The 19,081-nt window shown below is 40.7% G+C and overlaps 2 protein-coding genes across 2 annotated transcripts in view; one reads left to right on the forward strand and one right to left on the reverse strand.

Annotated features, from left to right (window-relative positions):
- Positions 1-19,081, reverse strand: part of F8 (coagulation factor VIII) — a 207,744-nt gene that overhangs the window by 22,632 nt on the left and 166,031 nt on the right. The window contains exon 22 of the mRNA XM_054572236.1: positions 18,912-19,067. Within this exon, the coding sequence (XP_054428211.1) occupies positions 18,912-19,067 (156 nt within the window). The remainder of the gene's footprint in view (positions 1-18,911; positions 19,068-19,081) is intronic.
- On the forward strand, positions 704-4,029 carry F8A1 (coagulation factor VIII associated 1). The gene has a single exon (XM_054572237.1). It carries the CDS (start codon positions 722-724, stop codon positions 1,862-1,864), a length of 1,143 nt encoding a protein of 380 aa, XP_054428212.1. The 5' UTR covers positions 704-721; the 3' UTR covers positions 1,865-4,029.

A 19,081-nucleotide genomic window follows, 5' to 3' on the forward strand; every position in this document is an offset into this window, starting at 1 on the left:
ACTTTGTCTGCATGGTGGTTGTGGGACAAACTCATTGGAGGGGTGGGGGAGGGGCGGGGGTGGGGTCTGCCAGGGTGTGAGGGTGGAGTCGGGGATGACGAGAGGAGCAGCCTCTCCTGGCATGGCCCCGGGTGGGAGAGGCTGGCTAAGGTGGGTGTGGGGATGGGGTATGGGAGACTCCCCCATTGCCTCTGAGCAAGTCAGAGCCCATCAAAGTTCCCTGGAGGATGGTGTTCATTGGAGTGGAGTGCAACCATAACTAAGGCATCGTGATAGGGTGAACGTGCAATGCCAACCTGGGTGCGGGATGGAGGAATGGACAGAGAGGTTGGCTTGGGGGACAAACAAGAGAGATGCAAATTCGAAATAGGGTCACTTGGGATCACTAGTTTAGTTTTTTCCTGATCCCTTAGAGATGCTAGGAGACACTCTTAGCAACCTGGGTAAACAACCTGTCACCTAGCAACAAAGGACACTTGGCCAGGCCCCGCCCCCGCCCCAGGATCCGTGATTTGTTTATGCTCTTTGCACCAGACCAGGCCCCGCCCCAGGAATCCGGTATTTTGCATATCACTAGGGCAACAAGAGGCCTCCGGACTTAGGTGCGGGCAAAGACGCGCGGCTGGCCCGAGCGGGACGCAGGATACGTCGCAGCCAACCGCCAGCATTGTTACGTCCACCCAGCTGCGTAGGCTCGCCCGGAAGCTCTCAAGCTGGAAATATGGCGGCGTCCGCAAGCGGCTTGGGTGGTGCGGGCCCGGGGCCTGAAGCTGGGGACTTCCTGGCCAGGTATCGTCAGGTGTCGAACAAGCTGAAGAAGCGGTTTCTGCGGAAGCCGAACGTGGCAGAGGCCGGCGAGCAGTTCGGACAACTGGGCCGCGAGCTGCGCGCTCAGGAGTGCCTGCCTTACGCGGCCTGGTGCCAGCTGGCGGTTGCGCGCTGCCATCAGGCGCTCTTTCACGGGCCAGGGGAAGCTCTGGCCCTCACCGAGGCCGCCCGCCTCTTCCTGCGGCAGGAGCGCGACGCGCGCCAGCGCCTTGTCTGCCCAGCTGCCTACGGGGAGCCGCTGCAGGCAGCTGCCAGCGCCCTGGGTGCTGCTGTGCGCCTGCACCTTGAGTTGGGCCAGCCGGCTGCCGCTGCCGCCCTCTGCCTGGAGCTGGCCGCCGCCCTGCGCGACCTGGGTCAGCCGGCTGCCGCCGCCGTCCACTTCCAGCGCGCCGCCCAGCTGCAGCTGCCCCAGCTACCCCTGGCCGCGCTTCAGGCGCTCGGCGACGCCGCCTCCTGTCAGCTGTTGGCGCGCGACTACAATGGTGCCTTGGCGCTCTTCACTCGCATGCAGCGCCTGGCGCGGGAGCACGGCAGCCACCCGGTGCAGCCGCTGCCGCCGCTCCCGCTGCAACCACAGTCGCAGGTACAGCCGCAACCGTTAGGCCTCCAACATGGACTCGGCGCATCCCCCGCTCTGCAGGCCGCGCTGCTCCCTCCGAATGCGGGCTCTGCGGCCGTGCCCTCTCCCGCAGTACTGGGCGCCTTCTCAGACATCCTGGTCCGCTGCGAAGTATCCCGCGTGTTGTTGCTGCTGCTCCTGCAACCACCGCCCGCCAAGCTCCTCCCGGAGCATGCCCACACCTTGGAGAAGTACTCCTGGGAGGCTTTCGACAGCCACGGGCAGGAGACCAGTGGCCAGCTTCCCGAGGAGCTCTTCCTGCTGCTCCAGTCCTTGGTCATGGCTACCCACGAGAAGGACACGGAAGCCATCAAATCGCTGCAGGTGGAAATGTGGCCACTGTTGAGTGCCGAGCAGAACCACCTCCTGCACCTCGTTCTGCAAGAAACCATCTCCCCCTCAGGACAGGGGATCTGATGACGCATATACCAAGTGACTTTTTGCTTGTTACCAGACCTCACGCATCTACCTTTGCATTTGGAGGAAAATAAAAGACATTGATCACAGCAGTTCCACTTTGGTTTAGCTTATTCCTCTTGCCACTAGAAAGACTTATTTCCACAGTAGTGTGCGAAAAAACCCAATATGATAGGATCGGAATAGAGCACAGGTCTCGCTTCCCAAAAACTGCAACATAAAAATGAGATTCCTTTTATCTATCCATTTCTTCTTCCACCCGTTTGCCCCGCCCCACTTCCCCACCCCCCAATCTTCCTTTCATTGTCAGGATTTTATTTTGCACAGTTGTCGAAATATTTAAGCTCTGTGGTGTTTTGTTTTAAATTGTGACTAATTTCTTGGTATAGTTCTGTATCTGGCTATGTAATCACCCCCATTTCTTCTTTGTTTTACCTGCCCCATACGTATTTGTGGGAATCATTTGATTCGTACAATCATAGCTATAGGCCTAAATTCATGATAAAGCCATTACGATATTTATTTGTGGTTTAGATATTCTCAATCTATAAAATGGGTATAGCATCATCTACCTGTCAAGAGGCAGAAAGCAGAAACAATTCTTTTTTAGTTCTGAGATGTATGTATTTATTTGAAATTGGCAGTGTACCTAGTGTGTGGGCTATGCCAGACAAGAATTCTACAGAGATCATTTGATGTGGTCCTTCCTGAGATAGTTGCAATACAAATGTACCCAGGTAAAGGTCAGGTTGGGTGGTGGATTGAGGGGGTGGAGGTCCAACACAAATGTGTGAGGTATGCATTGAAATTCACATTTACAGTTCTATTCTGAGAGGCACCTCTAATCCACATGACCATTTTTATTTGTAATAGGGATCTTTCTGCAACTCTTATTTAACTCAAATATGTAAAATCAGCGTGGTTCTTTGGTGTTGTGTGATCATATATATGCAAGCCAGTGTCATTGTTCCCCAAAACTACAATGGTGGTTCATTTTAAAAGACTAAATTGCCGAGGCTTTTTGATCCAAATGTCACATGCAAACCCACTTAGCTGCTTTTTTAAATTAAATTTTATTTTCTTTACAGTTTCAAGAGGGATAAAAAGAACTCTTTAGAGTATACTCTGGTTCTCAATCATTCAGCTTTGGGAAAATGCATCCTTTAGGCTGAAGTGTACAGTACTAATCTTTTGGGATGAGATTTCGAACACAGTTTGGCAGTAGATTTTTGTTTTGCATTTTTTGTGGGGGCGTATATGTGGACAGTTGTCACTATGAGTTAAGTGCCTCAAAATGGGTGGGACTTTTGGGGTATTTTCTACTTCTATTTCAACAGTGTGAAAGCAATAGGTAAGGATCTATAGGATATACTTATTTAAGACAGATTGAGCCACCACACCTATGCTTGCACTTGGTTGCCAGAAGGGGCCTTTGGAGCCAAAAAGCCTAGCCCAATTTACTTAAAAAGTGGTAAGGGTGCATGCTCCTTTGTGCTTTTGCTTTTTCTGGTACACTCCTCTCACCCTGGGCTGCAGGCCTGGCCTGCTGCCTTACTATCCTATGACAGGAATGCTAGGAATTATGTAATGTGACTGGTGATAGTATTTGGATTTGGGCTTAAGAAAAGTCCTCCTTAGGCCTCTGATCTAAACTCCTTGCATTGAGGAGATGGGCAGAGGGATTACCACAGAGGCAAGTATTTGGTTATACAAGTACAATTTTAGGAAGCACTAAAGACTGTTTTCCATTTGCCATTGCCTCATTTATGTATGTCCCTCAGACATTTAATAGTACAGATAGCTGGGCCAAGGTCATATTTCAGTGATTTTGACAGTTCTCTTGCTACATATCATCTTAATATCAAAACACTGATTTATAACATGACCAAAAATAAATATTTTAAAAGACATGGTCAGTCTTTTTAACTTGAAAACCAGAGGAAAAGATCTGCATTATTGAAATGTTCATTGACAATTCAAAGTTAACATTTAACATTTATAAACTTGAGACCTGGCTTGTGTGGCTCAGTGGATTGAGTGCCAGCCTGTGAACCAAAGGGTCTCCTTTGGTTCAATTCCCAGTCAGAGCACATGCCTAGGTTGTGGTCCAGGTCCCCAGTAGGGGACACGCGAAAGGCAACCACACACATTGATGTTTCTCTCTGTCTCCCTCTCCCTCCCTTCCTTCTCTCTAAAAATAAATAAAACCTTTAAAAACATGGTGGTAATAAATCACTGACCTTTAAAGGGTATTGGGGGTTCCCCTTTCTCCCCTTTATAAGGGAGTTCCATGATAAATATTTCTTTTGAAAAATATTTTGTATGGAAGTTGTACAAAGATATAAAAACATTTGAGAAATACTACACTGGAGGAAGATTACTAAGACCGAAATTTATAAATTAAGCAAACTCTGGGATAGAAGGGTTCTGGGTAATGTTAACTGGTATCTTTACTGTCATTAGACTAGACCACCAGTCCACAACCTTTTTCTGTAAAGAACCATATGGGAATATTTTAATCTTTTCAGGCCACAAATAGTCTCTGTTGCATAGTTTTCGCAACTTTAAACATGTAAAAACCATTCTTAACTCACTGTCCATACAAAAGCAGGTTGTACACAAGTCCAAATCCATGGGTTCCCGTTTGCTCACCCCTTTGCCAGAACCTAGAACATACTACAGTTGACCGTCGAACTGCACTGGTCCACTTATACTCGGATATTTTCAATTGACCAATGCAGTTCGAACCCACATTATTCAAGGTTCAACTAGCAATTGGGAATCCACATATGTGGAGGGCCATCTTTAAGTTACAAATGGATTTCAACTGCGTGGGTCTCGGGCACCCCAACCCTCCGAGTTGTGCAAGGGTCAACTGTACTCAATAACTTAAAGTAATGACCCTTATGAGAGGGTTATTAACTATTTTATGCTCATCATGGAACAAAAAAAATGTACAATACCTGAACTAGTCATTCAACTGCAGATTCAAGGAAACAAAAAATAAACCAATAGAAAGTGAAAGACAGTTTTTAAAGTTTTGAACAGAAATTACTGAGTTACAAACATCTTAAAAATCTATGTTCAATTTTTAGACCAAGAGTTCATTCTTTGAATATCCAAAAAAATAGACAAGCACTTGCTAACTCTCATAAAGGGGGAAGAGATATATATGGGTGTATGTAGATATAGATATATAGCATGGGGAGGGAGATAGGCCTCTAATATACACATTTATAGCAACTAATTACAGGTAACAAAATGAGAATGCCAATAGTGAAGTATCTACCACTAAATAAGGCACAAGACTCAAGGGGCTTCTCCATCTAACTTTCATTAAACACATGATTACTACATTAATTAAACTATCTTAGAGTAACAGTTTAATGGAAAAGAAAATGGAAGCTTTTCCACTTTATTTTCAAGTTTAGTATAACTCATGCCAAAACCTGATAAATAGAGCCTCTGAAAAAGTTAAATCAATTTTATTTATTAGTATAGATAGAAAAATTCTAAGTAGGATGCTAGCAAATTAGGCAAATTAAATCCAGATAAATTTTAAACAATTAATACACTATGACTGAGGGTAGTTTTCCCAGGAATGTAGCACAGTACTGTGCTAGAGCTTGCTAGTACTGGGTTGTGAGAGCCAATTATGCTCATGTGTTCCAAATCTACATTCAGTGACATTATACCAGCAGCTTGGAACCTGGTGCGATGGGAATATTTATATCATAGAAATCAGCAAATGCTACAGTTAAGGCCTTTCCCCCTAACAGCGCCCCGCTGTGTATTTTGCCCCAGAACCAGTTGTTAAACATTTGCCAGCACACCAGTGAATGTAAGTATACCTTGACAATAGGAAAGAAGATATGTGATCATATCAAAGATGCTCAAAAAGCATTTGATGAAATTCTGCAGCCATTCCAAATAAAGTAAGAATAGAAGGAAACTTTTAAAACATGATCTGAGGTATTTGTTTAAAACAAACACTCAACATTATGTTAAACAATGAAATACGGTATCCATCCCCATTAAAGTCAGTAACAGGATAGTTTTACTATATATACACACACATTATATACAGGGTCTGGCACAAATAATGCCCCTTTTATTATAAAATCTTTTATTATAAAATCATAAGCATGTAATTCTGTAACATAACAATATCATACTTAAGCATATCATATGACATTTTAGGTGAAATGTTCAAACTAAAACTATAAATGATTACACCCATCATATTACCCTACTAACCGCACTCAAGCAGGCATTACTTCTGCCGGACCCTATATATCTGTACATGTGACTGTGTCTGTGTGTATGTATATTAATATAGTGATCATAGATACATTTAGGTTGCTTGCTATTTCCTGCTTATCAGGTCCTGTCAGCATAATGTTATCAAGGTAATGGACCAGTATGGTGTTTTGTGGGGTGTCAAGATGTTTTAACTCCCTTGGGTCTTTGTTATGACAAAGAACAAGGAAGCTGACATCACCCTGAGGCATGAACAGTAAACTCAATATTACTCTTGTTCCTACTTTATAAATGCAAATATATTCTGAAGGAAAAAAAAAAACATTTTCCTGGTCAATAGTTCCATATCAGTTGCCCGGCTCTGTGTTAATTTGTTCCAGAGAAGATATCACATCTGGAATTGCAATTTTTTTTATCATCACCACCTGATTAAGTTTATGATGATCTGTCATTTTTCCATGATTCTTCTGGGTTTTGTAGTAGCCAAACAGGGTCTCTAGTCAACTATTCCATGTGTAGTCACTGAAAGACTTTTATGCAGAGAAAGGATGACTGGGGAAAGGTTGCCTTCATAGGCAAAAGAGGTTCATGGGAATATGGAGGTTTGCAATTCTCAGCCTCATCCATGCCTACCTAAATGTACCCGTCCCAGGTTTCAGAGTTTTACTCCTTTCCAGCAGTGCTGTTACCCTAGCATAACAGACCTTGTTGGGTTGAGCATGTAATTGTCTCTAAAACTCTGCAATTCATATGCTCTGCCCCTAGACTTGGTCTTAAGTCATATTTGCCTATAACCACAGGATATAGAAGACTCCTCCACAGCTCCATGGATATGTCTTGATTCTCCTTGTATGTTCATGGGTTTTCTTTATGTATATTCATAACATTTAATTTCATGTTCCCTATGTATGCTGTAAAAAGAAGGGCCATAAAAAGAAGTCATTCTACAATCAGGTGACACTACAGTTGTTGCCACAGTGACTAAATGCCACTGTCAATTTAATCTCCCAATGACTTCTTCGCCACCTGTAACTCATCCCATAGTATAACTAGTGATAACATGAGAAATTGTGATGCCACCACATGTCATGAATTACCCAACATCCAACCTTCTCCCCAAGCAAGGAAATTACGCCTACGTTCCTTGAATATATTTGCAACATAATCCTAGAATTCCATTTTGAAAGTCTGTTTCCTGGGGCTACATCTGGCACCAATTACTGTATGAGACATGGTTCCAATAAGAAACAGGTAACACTCAAATTAGGATAATTTGAGGAAAGTTTAATAAAGGTGCTAGGTAGGAAGGTGGGGGCAGGGTTTTACCATTTCTAGTCCTGGAGGGATGAGAGAGGGAGCAGAATCCTAAAGGAGAGAATTAGGTAGATTCGTGTAGTGTTTTACAAAAATGAACACAATTTTTTTACATTCCTCCTATTGAGAAGTGGAATTTATGTCCCTTCCCCTTGAATGTGGGTGAATGTGTGACTTGCTTATAATGAACAGAATGTCTTGGCAGTGATACTATGTGACTTAAAAGGGTAGATCAGAAAAGGCAATGTATTCTCTACCTTGTCAGCTGAAACACTCACACTAAGTGCCACATAAGAAGTCTAATTGCCTTGACAAAGAACATGTATAAAAGACCCATGGTAATGGACAATAGGGTGGGGACTGACTGAGGGAGGGGGAATGGGTGGGGCAGGGGAGAGAAACGGGGAGAAAAATTGAGACAACCGTAACTGAACAAAAATACAAAAGAAAAAAAGTCTAACTACTTTGAGACTCTTGTGCTGTGAGAAGCCCAGGCCTCATGGATAGGCCATTTAAAATTACTTTAGTCAACAGGCTCAGATGCTATCCTAGTTAGGTTAGCCAGCACCAGCCACCAGGTATGCAAGTGAAGATGCTGCCAGATGATCCCAGCCTCCAGCTGTCTAATCTTCCCAGCTGAGGCCCCAAATATTGTGGAACAGAGACAGGCCATTCCTGCTGTGCCATGTTCAAAGTCCTGACCCACAGAATCCATGAACAAAACAAAATGGTTCTTTTTACAACACTAAGTTTTGAAGTGGTTTAGTACTCAGCAATAATAACTGGGACAAGTAGAGAAAGACATTTTGAGGGGAACTGCGACCTTTAGTGTAGAGATACAGCCAAGTCCTTTGCAAGGAGGGAGCCCGTAGAATAAATATCCTGATTTTAGGAGCATTTTCTCAATCCATTGAGGTTTTGCTTCCCAGCCATTGTTGTCAGTTTGGCTCACATAAACTCACAAAAATTCTCTACAGGTTTGAATGTTTCTTACGTTGACATTTACTTGGCATAGTTGACAGGATTCCAAAGAAGCCCACCCAGGACCACCTTACAGACCCAGACTCATGCTAGTTACCAGTAGGAGTCCATTGTGCCTCATCGGCGCCTTGTTTTGCAAAGGGTAAAGTTGGGTGAATTTCAACTGGAATTCCAGACCTCCCTGTTTTAAGGCATGAGACCCTGACTTTATTTGAGATGTTATCTTAAATCCTCAAGGTGGAAGTAAGGGTTGACAGAACCCAGGCTAAGGCAGGTCTGGAGGGGAAAATGAGTGGCTGGTTTTTAACTTTGGCTTTTCAATTGAAATTGCTTTCTGAGAATGTGAAATGCAGACTGTACAGGTCTCAAAATAAAACTAAAATTAACTAAATCATGCTTCCAAGGCCAGAAACTCCCAGGCCCCAGCCCTCATTAACATTCCTGGTAGGAAGACTTGACTTGCAAGTGCATTACAGAATTGGGAGTATTTAACTAGAAGTGATATCAACCTAAAATAGCCAAAATGTAGTTTTCTTTTGGTGCCTAAATTAATTTTTTTGCATGAAAAATTAGAAAATGCTGGCTCTAAAACTAAACAATGGATGAGAAGCATATATTGATTTGGAAAGCTTCTAGAGGAGCACAGACAAATTTTCAAAAAGTTAATAAGAAATTGTATAGATTGTCTCTGAACTAAAGGCTTTTGAAGCTAATAAATGCCAACAGCCTGTTTCTCCCATCTACAACTCTGAAACCAAAGTCTGTGGGCCTGTGTTTGAAATGAAAATACAGTGTATCTGGTCTCCAAAAACTGTTTTGAAAAAAATTTTTATTGTATTTTTTTTCCATTGCCATTTAGCCTCCTTATACCTCCCTCCACAATCACAACACTGTTGTCCATGTCCATGAGTCCTTTTTCCTTTTGGCTTGATCCCTCTACCTCCTTAATTCCTCCCCGCTTAGCTGTCATCTTGCTCTCCATATATGAGTCTGTCTCTATTTTGCTTGTTGGTTCAGTTTGTTTATTAGATTCCACATATGAGTGAAATCATATGGTACTTATCTTTCTCTGACTGGCTTATTTCACTCAGCATAATGTTCTCCAGGTCCATCCATGCTGCAAAAACTCTTATCTGGACCATCTCTTAATATGCCAATTTTTTGGAGGGTAAATGTTGTCAAAAAAGTTGCAAAAAACCTTAGCCATATCTGATCACATCAATTTTAATTTATTTCAGCTATTCCTTTCTAAATTAATGAACTTTGATTAAAGTTATTGGCTATCTATGCCCTGGCTGGTGTGGCTCAGTGGATTGAGCATTGGGCTGCAAACCAGAAGGTCGCCTGCTTGATTCCCAGTCAGGGTACATGCCTGGGTTGAGGGCCAGGTCCCCAGTTTGGGGCGTGTGAGAAGCAACTGATCGATGTATCTCACACATCGATGTTTCTCTCTCTTCTTTCTTTCCCCCTCTCTAAAAATAAATAAATAAATTCTTTAATAAAATATAAAGTTATTGGATATCTAGATATTTTGAAATGCTAAAACATTGATTGATAGACAAGTCTTCAGTTCGTCTGCTTTTGGCTTTTGTTGAAGAGAGGCTGTGGAGTGGATTTGGAGCTGTTAATGAATGTCTTGTTAATAAATGTCTCTGTTAGAGGTGTGTTTCGTGAAAGTAAATGTATTTGCCAATAGAGGAACCTATGTTTCTATAGGTTATGAAATGTGTTCATAAAAGTTAATCTAGGGAATACTGGCTGCTTATTTTTGGTTATCATGGGAAATTGAAGTTTCTAAAAGTTAAAAATTTAAATTAAGTTGGAAAAAAACCAAATTAAGTTGGAAAGAAATCGCATGGTTTTGGTAATAGAAGGCATGGGATAGAAATACTTTTGAGGGAAAAGGAAGAAAGTGAGTTGTTCTAAAGATGGCTATTTCTGATTGGGTAAGATGTTTATGAAAATAGGAAAGTTGTGAAAAGGTTCCAGAAAGTTGTGAAGGTTGTAGAAGCTTGTGGAAGTTTAAAGTTTGTAAAGAAAATCCCCGCAGCCAGTCTCTTTCCTGTTGCTTAATTCCTTGGGTCGAGTTTTCCTTTATTTCCACCACACATTCACAGCCCTTGAAGCTTTTATTGAAAATCTCAACAGGTCTTCCTGCTTGGTGTTTAGGAACTTTCCCTCCTCTTTCAGTCTTCTCAAAAGTTATCAAGTAAGTGAGAAAAATATTGCGTCTTCTCTACAAAAACTAGTAATTCAGATTCTGTAAATGGTCTTGATGTGTTCATCTGTATATTATGTGTAGTGCGTTTTCTTCCCCTGCCTCCAAATGGCATTACTAGGGTGTAATATTTTATTGGCCTAAAGAGATTAAGCAAGATCCTGTGGTCTGGACAAAATATTTGATATTATAACTGGTGTAAGTTTGATGTCTTTTAAAGTTATTACCATAAAATATGTGTTTATTTTACCTAGTTTTACAAAAGAAGGTTCATGTTATGGTCTTTTGGTTAAGTTAGTTTGACAAACCTTCCTGAAGTTTAAATTTTAAGAGACTTTTTAAACTGAGAGATGGTTTTGAGTTATTTCAAGGAGCCCTGGAATACCTCAAGGAGTTATTCTCCCTCCTTATAGAGGAAAATTTTAAAACTAATTCAGCCTATTTGAGATACTTGAAGTTACATGGGAAGCTTTGCCAAATTAATAATAACAATAATAATGTTCTCTTTGTATACCTCTTTGTTTTTACCTGGGAAGGTTACCAGTTTACTTGGACAATAATACTCCAGGTATATACGGGAAGAGTCCTACCTATTGTCTTAGATACTAAAAGCTGATTTGGGTGATGTTAAATTTCCTAGAGATTCCACTCTAATCCAATATGTGGATAATTTAGTTTATACTATAGGGAATTACTAGCTTTTCAAAAGAACATAATAAAATATCAAAGGACAAACCCTGATTCTGTTTACCCCAGGTAAAATACTTTGGTTATTTGATATATATTGATGGGATACTAATTAACCCCGAAAGACTCAGAGGAATCCTATCTTTTCCTCTCCCAAAAATAAGAAAGCAGCTTAGAGGATTCCTGGGTTTGACTGGCTATTGTCACAGTTGGATTCCAAATTTTTATCAATGGCCCAGCCTCTATATCTCTTGTTAAAACCAAATTGACCTTACCACCTTCTTGTTCCTAGGAATGGTTTATGAGAAACTCCTTGATAATGCTGATTTAATTTGGTTTACAGATGGACCTTTGAAAAATAAACAGGAATATTACCGAGCTGGATATGCAATAATTTCCATGGGGGACATAACAAAGTTCTTATTTACCTGAATAAGATCTGCCCAACAAGGCTAATTAATTGTTTAACTCAGACCTGTCAACTGACCAAAGATCAAATAGCCAACATTTACACTGATAATAGCTAGCCTTTGATGTAGCTCACAACTTTAGAATATTGTTGAAGCCGTGACGCTCCTTAATTTTTTTCAGGGTAGCCCATAAAGAATAGAAAGTAGATTGCAAAATTATTAGATGTCATACAGAAATAGAAACAACTGGCAATTTTCAAAATTCCTGGGCTTTCTAAAGCTGCCACCATGGAAGCAAAAGGAAAGTATTTAGCCAATGCTCTAGCTAGACAGGCAGTATTAAACAGCTAAACTACCTAGACCTGAGAATGTCCCTTGATTTCTATTAAATCCATAAAACTCTCTTTTATAGCTCCAATGGGCAGCTGCAGAGGAAAAAAGAATATGACAACAAAAGGGGGAATCTTTGTCCCAGACAAACAGATATAGCTTGGACCCAATCAGAAACCAGTCTTACCTATGAGAGCTTAAGTACCTATACTTTAACATGTACATGAGCTAACATTAAAGTCCTAAAAGATGATTTCATGGAGTGAACAATATTACTGCTACTGTAGCTCATGAGGTATATAGCAGATGTTCTATCTGTCCAAATATAACCCTAGACAATCATTACATTGATCCCAAGGACATTTCCCACTTCCTTTAGATCCATTTGAGGTATAGTAATTAGATTTTATCCAAACGCCACCATCTCAAGAATATAAAAAATGTATTCGTTATGATTTTGTATGGGTTGAGGTATTCCCTTGCAGGAAAGCAACAGCTTCAATGGTAGGTAAATAATTCTTTTAAAAAATTAATTAACTCCCAGTTGGGGAATTCCCTCTGAGTTGGTGACTGAGGGACTCCTTTACTAGACAAATAATGCAATCTATTTGCAAAATTTGCCCTATTCTACGGTATTTTCATTGTGCCTATCACCCCCAGTTCTCTGGATTGGTAGAACATAAAAATGGTACAATTAAAACTCAACTAGGGAAATTTTCAGAAGCTTTTAATCTCCCTTGATCAGAAGCTCTCATTATAATTAGTACTCCTCAGCCTGAAGTCTATGATAAACATAGCCTTTCTCTTCATGAAATCGTCACCAGCCAACCTATGAATCTAGATAAAGGGACATAAGAATAAACTTTACTAAAAGGAGACATTCTGCATTGTTATCACGGGCTCATTAACAAGCTTATAAGGACTAATAAATTAGTAACATTCCACAGTGTGCTCCCATGAGACAAAGACTTCAAAGACCATGATTTACAACCAAGAGATTTTTCTCCATTAGAAAAGATATTAAAGACTCTCTCTCCAACATCGTTGGAAGGCACTTTTTCAGGGCCTTAACTGCCCCTGTCTTTGACACTTGCCTCCACCTACACTACAGATCAAAGACTTCCTGAAGATGAGAAGCCGCTGACTCCAGAGATAGACAGCTATCCCAAAACACCAACAAGGCCCGTATACCTACAAGTTAATGTTAAACTTTGTTTTTTTAACCATCGTCTTTACCTGTATGCTAATATTAATATTTATATTAATTTATTTATATTATAAAAATATTATTAATATTTATAAAAATATTAATATTTTTTTAGCCCTGGCTGGTGTGGCTCAGTGGATTGAGCACAAGCCTGTGAACCAAGAGGTCGCTGGTTTGATTCCCAAGTCAGGGTACATGCTTGGGTTGCGGGCCTGGTCCCCACTTGCGAGTGTATGAGAGGCAACCAATCAATGAATTCCCTCTCTTTCTCTCCCCCTTTCACTCTCTCTAAAAGTAAATAAATAAAATCTTTTTAAAAAATAACTATACTTGTTCTTTAGACTTTTCCCAAACCTTGTACGTACAGCCCAACTGTTAATTGCTGAAGGTGTATAAGATAATTTTTATATTATAAATAATACTATTTTATGGTTCTTGTTTTGAAATTTAGAAGAAATGTTATTGCAAAAGGAAGGAAAGAGATGTATATATTTTAGGAGAAGTTAAAAGGAGATAGTTTGTCCTGAAACTGCTTATCCCCTGACCCAACAAAGACTACTAACTATATTAATTCAGATAAAAGGTGAAAATGAGTATAAAAACATGGCTGTCTATAACTGCTACTGAGGCACAGAAAAATTTACTTACAAAACTCTTCCTGTTCTCCTGGCCTCTGGAGTTTTTTAGATGGTAATTGTAAATTGAAGCATTGTGTTCTTATAGCTTTGGTCTTGATTAAAACTTAAGGTTACAGCTTCTGATTGCACAACTATTGGAAATCAAATTAATAACAGCACCTGAGTGGTTCCAATGGGAAGTAAATGGGTCACAGTAAATAGAATCCTATCTCATGGTCAAATTATGAAAACAAAAAAGGTGCATGGTGTGCCTTCAAACTATATAAGATGCAAAATATAGAAAAGTGATACAGGCAACAAAATCTGAATTGTGATAGCTCACAGGTTAGAAATGATTCAGAACAGAGGACTTCTGGCCAAGATGGAGGAATAGGTAGATACACGTTGCCTCCTTGCACAACCAAAAGAAGGACAACAACAAATTTAAAAACAAAAAATAACCAGAACTGCCAGAAAATGAAACTGTATGGAAGTCTGACAACTGAGGAGTTAAAAAAGAAGCATTCATCCAGACCAGCAGGAGGTGCAGAGACAGGCAGCCAGGGTGGAGAGGCCCTGTGGCAAGGTGGCAGCTGGCAGTCCAGTCAATTCCACATTTGCGTGAAGATAATCTGTGAGGAACAGCTGAGGAGCAAGACAGACTGTGTAATCCAGGGTTCCATTGTGGGAAAAGAAAGCCTCAAAACTTCTGGCTCTAAAAACCTGTGGGGATTGTGGTAGTGGGAGAAACTCAGTCTCACAGGGGAGTCTGTTGGAGAGACCCACAGGGCCCTAGAATGTACACAAACCCACCCACCCAGGAATCAGCACCAGAAAAGTCCAATTTTCTTGTGGGTAGTGGGGGAAGTGACTAAAAGCCTGCCTAGAGCCGAGCAAGTGGCCTTGTTCCCTCTCGGACCACTCTCCCACATACAACACCACAACACAGTGACCTGGGTTGCCCGACCCTGGCGAATACCTAAGGCTCTGTCCTTTCCAATGTAGCAGGTGTGCAGAGACAAAGAAATATGGCCTAAATTAAAGAACAGATCAAAGCTCCAAAAATAGAACTAAGCGATGAAGAGACAGCCAGCCTATCAGATGCACAATTCAAAACAGAGGTAATCAAGATGCTCACAGAAATGGAGGAGTATGGTCGCAAAATGGAGGGAAAAGTGAAGGCTATGCAAAGTGAAATAAAGAAAAAATTTACAGGGAACCAACAGTGAAGGGAAGGAAACCGGGACTCAAATCAACAATTGGGAGCAGAAGGAAGAGATAAACGTTCAACTAGAACAGAATGAAGAACCAAGAATTCAAAAAAATGAGGAGAGGCTTAGGAACCTCTGGGACAACTTTAAACATTCCAACATAGCGGTGCCAGAAGGAGGAGAGGAAGGCCAAGAAATCGAAAGCTTATTTTAACAAATAATGAAGGAGAACCTTCCCAATCTGGCAAAGGAAACAGACGTCCAGGAGATCCAGGAAGCTCAGAGAGTCCCAAAGAAGTTGGATCCAAGGAAGCACACACCAAGGCACATCATAATTACACTCTCCAAGATTAAAGATAAGGAGAGAATCTTAAAAGCAGCAAGTGAAAAGGAGACAGTTACCTACAACGGAGTGCCTGTGAGACTATCAGCTGATTTCTAGAAAGAAACCTTGCAGGCAAGAAGGGGCTGGAAAGAAGTATTTGAAGTCATGAAAGGCAAGGACCTACATCCAAGATTACTCTATCCAGCAAAACTATCATTTATAATGCAAGGACAGATAAAGTGCTTCCCAGTTAAGGTCAAGTTAAAGGAGTTCATCATCACCAAGCCTATATTATATGAAATGTTAAGGGACTTATCTAAGAAAAAGATGAAGATCAGAGACTATGAACAGTAAAATGACAACAAACTCACAACAACTGAACCTAAAAATGAAAACAAAGTAAACAAACAACTAGAACAGGAACAGAATCACAGAAATGGAGATCAGAGGGGAGGGAGAGGGAGGAGAATGGGGAAAAAGGTACAGGGAATTAGAAGCATAAATAGTAGGTACAAAATAAACAGGGGGAGGTTAAGAATAGTATAGGAAATGGAGAAGCCAAAGAATTTATATGTACGACCCATGGACATGAACTAAAGGAGAGGGGAATGCTGGTGGGACAGGGGTTGCCAGGCAGAGAGGAATAAAAGGGAGGGAAAAAATGGGACAACTGTAATAGCATAATCATTAAAATATATATTAAAAAAAGAAATTATTCAGAACAAACAAGTGCTGGCAAGGATGTGGAGAAATGGGAGCTCTTTTGTACAGCTGGTGGAAATGCAAAGTGGTACAGGCACTGTGGGAAGCAGTATGGAGATATCTCAAAAAGTTAAAAACAGATCTGCCTTTTGACCCAATGATCCCACTTCTGGGAATACATCTGAAGGAACTGAAAGCACTAATTAGAAAGAACATAAGCACCCCTATGTTCATTGCAGTGTTACTTACGATCACCAAGACATGGAAGCAGCCTAAGTGTCCATCAATAAATGAGTGGATAAAACAACTATGGGACATTTACATAATGGAATACTACTCGCCATAAAAAAAAAGAAAATTTTACCCTTTGAAACAGAATGGATGGACCTGGAAAGCATTATGCTAAGTGAAATAAGCCAGTGAAAGAAAGATAAATACCATATGATTTCACTCACATGTGGAATCTAATGAACAAACTGAACTAACAAGGAAAATGGGGACAGACTCATAGATGGAGAGCAGATGACAGCTAGGGTAGGGGAGGTTAGGGAGTGGAGGGATTGAGCAAAAGGATAAAAAGACTCATGGACATGGACAACAGTGTGGTGATTGCTGGGGGGAGTGGGGTTTAAGGGGACTAAAAGGTAATGTAAAAAATACAATAAAGATTAAATTAAAAAAAATAAATGATCCAGAGTGCTTTTCTTAATAAAGACCCATAAGACTTGACTGCCTCCCATTTACCTACCTTTCACTTTGGAGAGAAAATTCGGCCTACACTTCCAACCAAGGTTACAATCTTGCCCCTCCCGAATTGTCTATCTTTCAGCAAGACAAACACTGACTCTGGGACTTCCTAGGAATGAGCCCTTCCTGGTACTGTGGGATCTTGTTATCCAACCAAAAGATTGGTCATCAATGCACCCTTTGAACTAATTTATGACCAATAGGGGAAAAAAAGGCCACATACCAAACTTGACAAGTTCAGGGAAGGCCTGTGTGACAGCCTTTCAAACTCAGAGACCTAAAGCAACCACAAAGGATGGCCTGAAATTAAAACTTATTAACTAAAAGCAGGTCATGGTAGGCAGTCATTGCCCTAGGCTCAAATCTCCCTGGAGAAAAAGTCAATCTTTTACTTTGGTTGAACCTGTCTGTGGTCTTTTTTCATCTAGGATAACATTTAGAATGTCAGGTAACTTTCTTTTCTTTATTTAAAAAATATATTTTATTTATTTATTTTTAGAGAGAGAGGAAGGGAGGGAGAAAGAGAAGAAGAGAAACATCAATTGGTTGCTTCTTGCATGCCACCAACCGGGGACCTGGCCTGCAATCCATGCATATGTCCTGACTGGGAATCAAATCGGTGACCGTTTGGTCCGCATGCTGGCACTCAATCCAATGAGCTGCACCAGCCAGGGCAACTTCTCTTTTCTTTAAATCCCTGGGGCACAACCACCACTCCAGAGTGGAGACCACAAATTCCCTCATTGTTATTGTTATCATGTTTATTGTTGACTTAACTATCCTGTACCCACCTATGTAAAAGTACATGTCTATCTTTTACCTTTTCATCCAATTCCAGAGGTTTCTCTACTTTTATTTCTTCCACCTCCCTAATCTATCATCAATGGATTTCACATAACCCCCCTCCTCTTTTGATTGTAATGTATAAAGTAAGGTACAAAACTGCCATTTTCCAGAGCATATTCTCAATCCACTGAGGTTTTGTTTCCAGGCAATTGTTGTCAATTTGGCTCAAATAAACTGACAAAAATTCTAAAAAAAACAAAACAAAACAGTAACTATCTTGATCTTACTTTCTTTGCTTCCTCTGATTTCTTTCCAGTGAAACCTGATCAAAAGCCAGAGGATAAGGATAAGGTAGCCTGTTAATGTATTCACACAGGTAAGGCTCACAGAACAAGGAACAAGGTAGGGGAGCAAGAAAATAGATCTAAAAGGCAAACAGAAGTTATCTTGCACAGGGCCATTTGAGTACTTTGAACTTTATTCTGAGGACAAGAGAGAAGCATTGAAATGCTTTTAGGTAGGAGAATAAGATGATGATGATTATTCTCCTACCTAAAAACATTTCAATAACCTGTGCAGCTTTATTAGAGAAGAGACAAGAGGAAAAGATTGTTAGGAATGTAATATAATAGGTCAGTTGTGAGGGAGTGGGGTCTCAGACTATAGTTACAGCAGTATAAATGAAACAGAATAGACAAAAGAGGCATTACAAAGAAGGAATTGCCTGTATTTGTGGATCAATTCAGTAAAGGGCATAAAAATGAGGGAAGAGTAGATGATGATGATAAAGTTTTAAGTTTGTTTAGTTAAGGGTCTTGAGCTGGGCTTTAGAGAATTCATCATTTCCCAACATTTCACCCATCCCTTTGTGTGGGAGACACAAATCTTTACCTTCATTTATACTTTTGTCTTCTAAACTCAATACTTTTATCTACTGTCTGCTGGACATTTAACCTGATTGCCATACTGTCACTTCAAATTTAGAATATCCATAAGCAAACTCACAGTCTTATCAATCCATCCAGTCCTGAATCACACATTTCTGTCAATAGAGTATCTTTTCATTTATCTATGAGGTCCTTGATACTACCACTTTTTGTCCATATATACATAATCACTCTAGTATGCATATGTGGAAAACTCTGTTTTGGAGTTAAGTTTGTAGATACCAGGAGTGTTTGTCCCATATATGAAATCTGTCAAAAGCCCTTTAAAAGATTCATGCATTCTCTTGAAAGGACTAATTACATACCATTAAGGTGCCAGTGGAATTCCCACGGTAACTCTGCCATGTATTCCCATCAAGACTATACATGATGATGAACTGAGAGATGTAGAGGCTGGAGAACTTCTCTTGGGCACCCTGGGTCATGATGCTGTGAATAATCATTGGTGCCAACAAATCCACCTGCCAATTAAAAC

Source organism: Pteronotus mesoamericanus, unplaced genomic scaffold (assembly GCF_021234165.1).
Source record: "Pteronotus mesoamericanus isolate MK-2021 breed Mesoamerican mustached bat unplaced genomic scaffold, CSHL_Meso_final contig_226, whole genome shotgun sequence".
NCBI classification, from domain to species: Eukaryota; Metazoa; Chordata; class Mammalia; order Chiroptera; family Mormoopidae; genus Pteronotus; species Pteronotus mesoamericanus.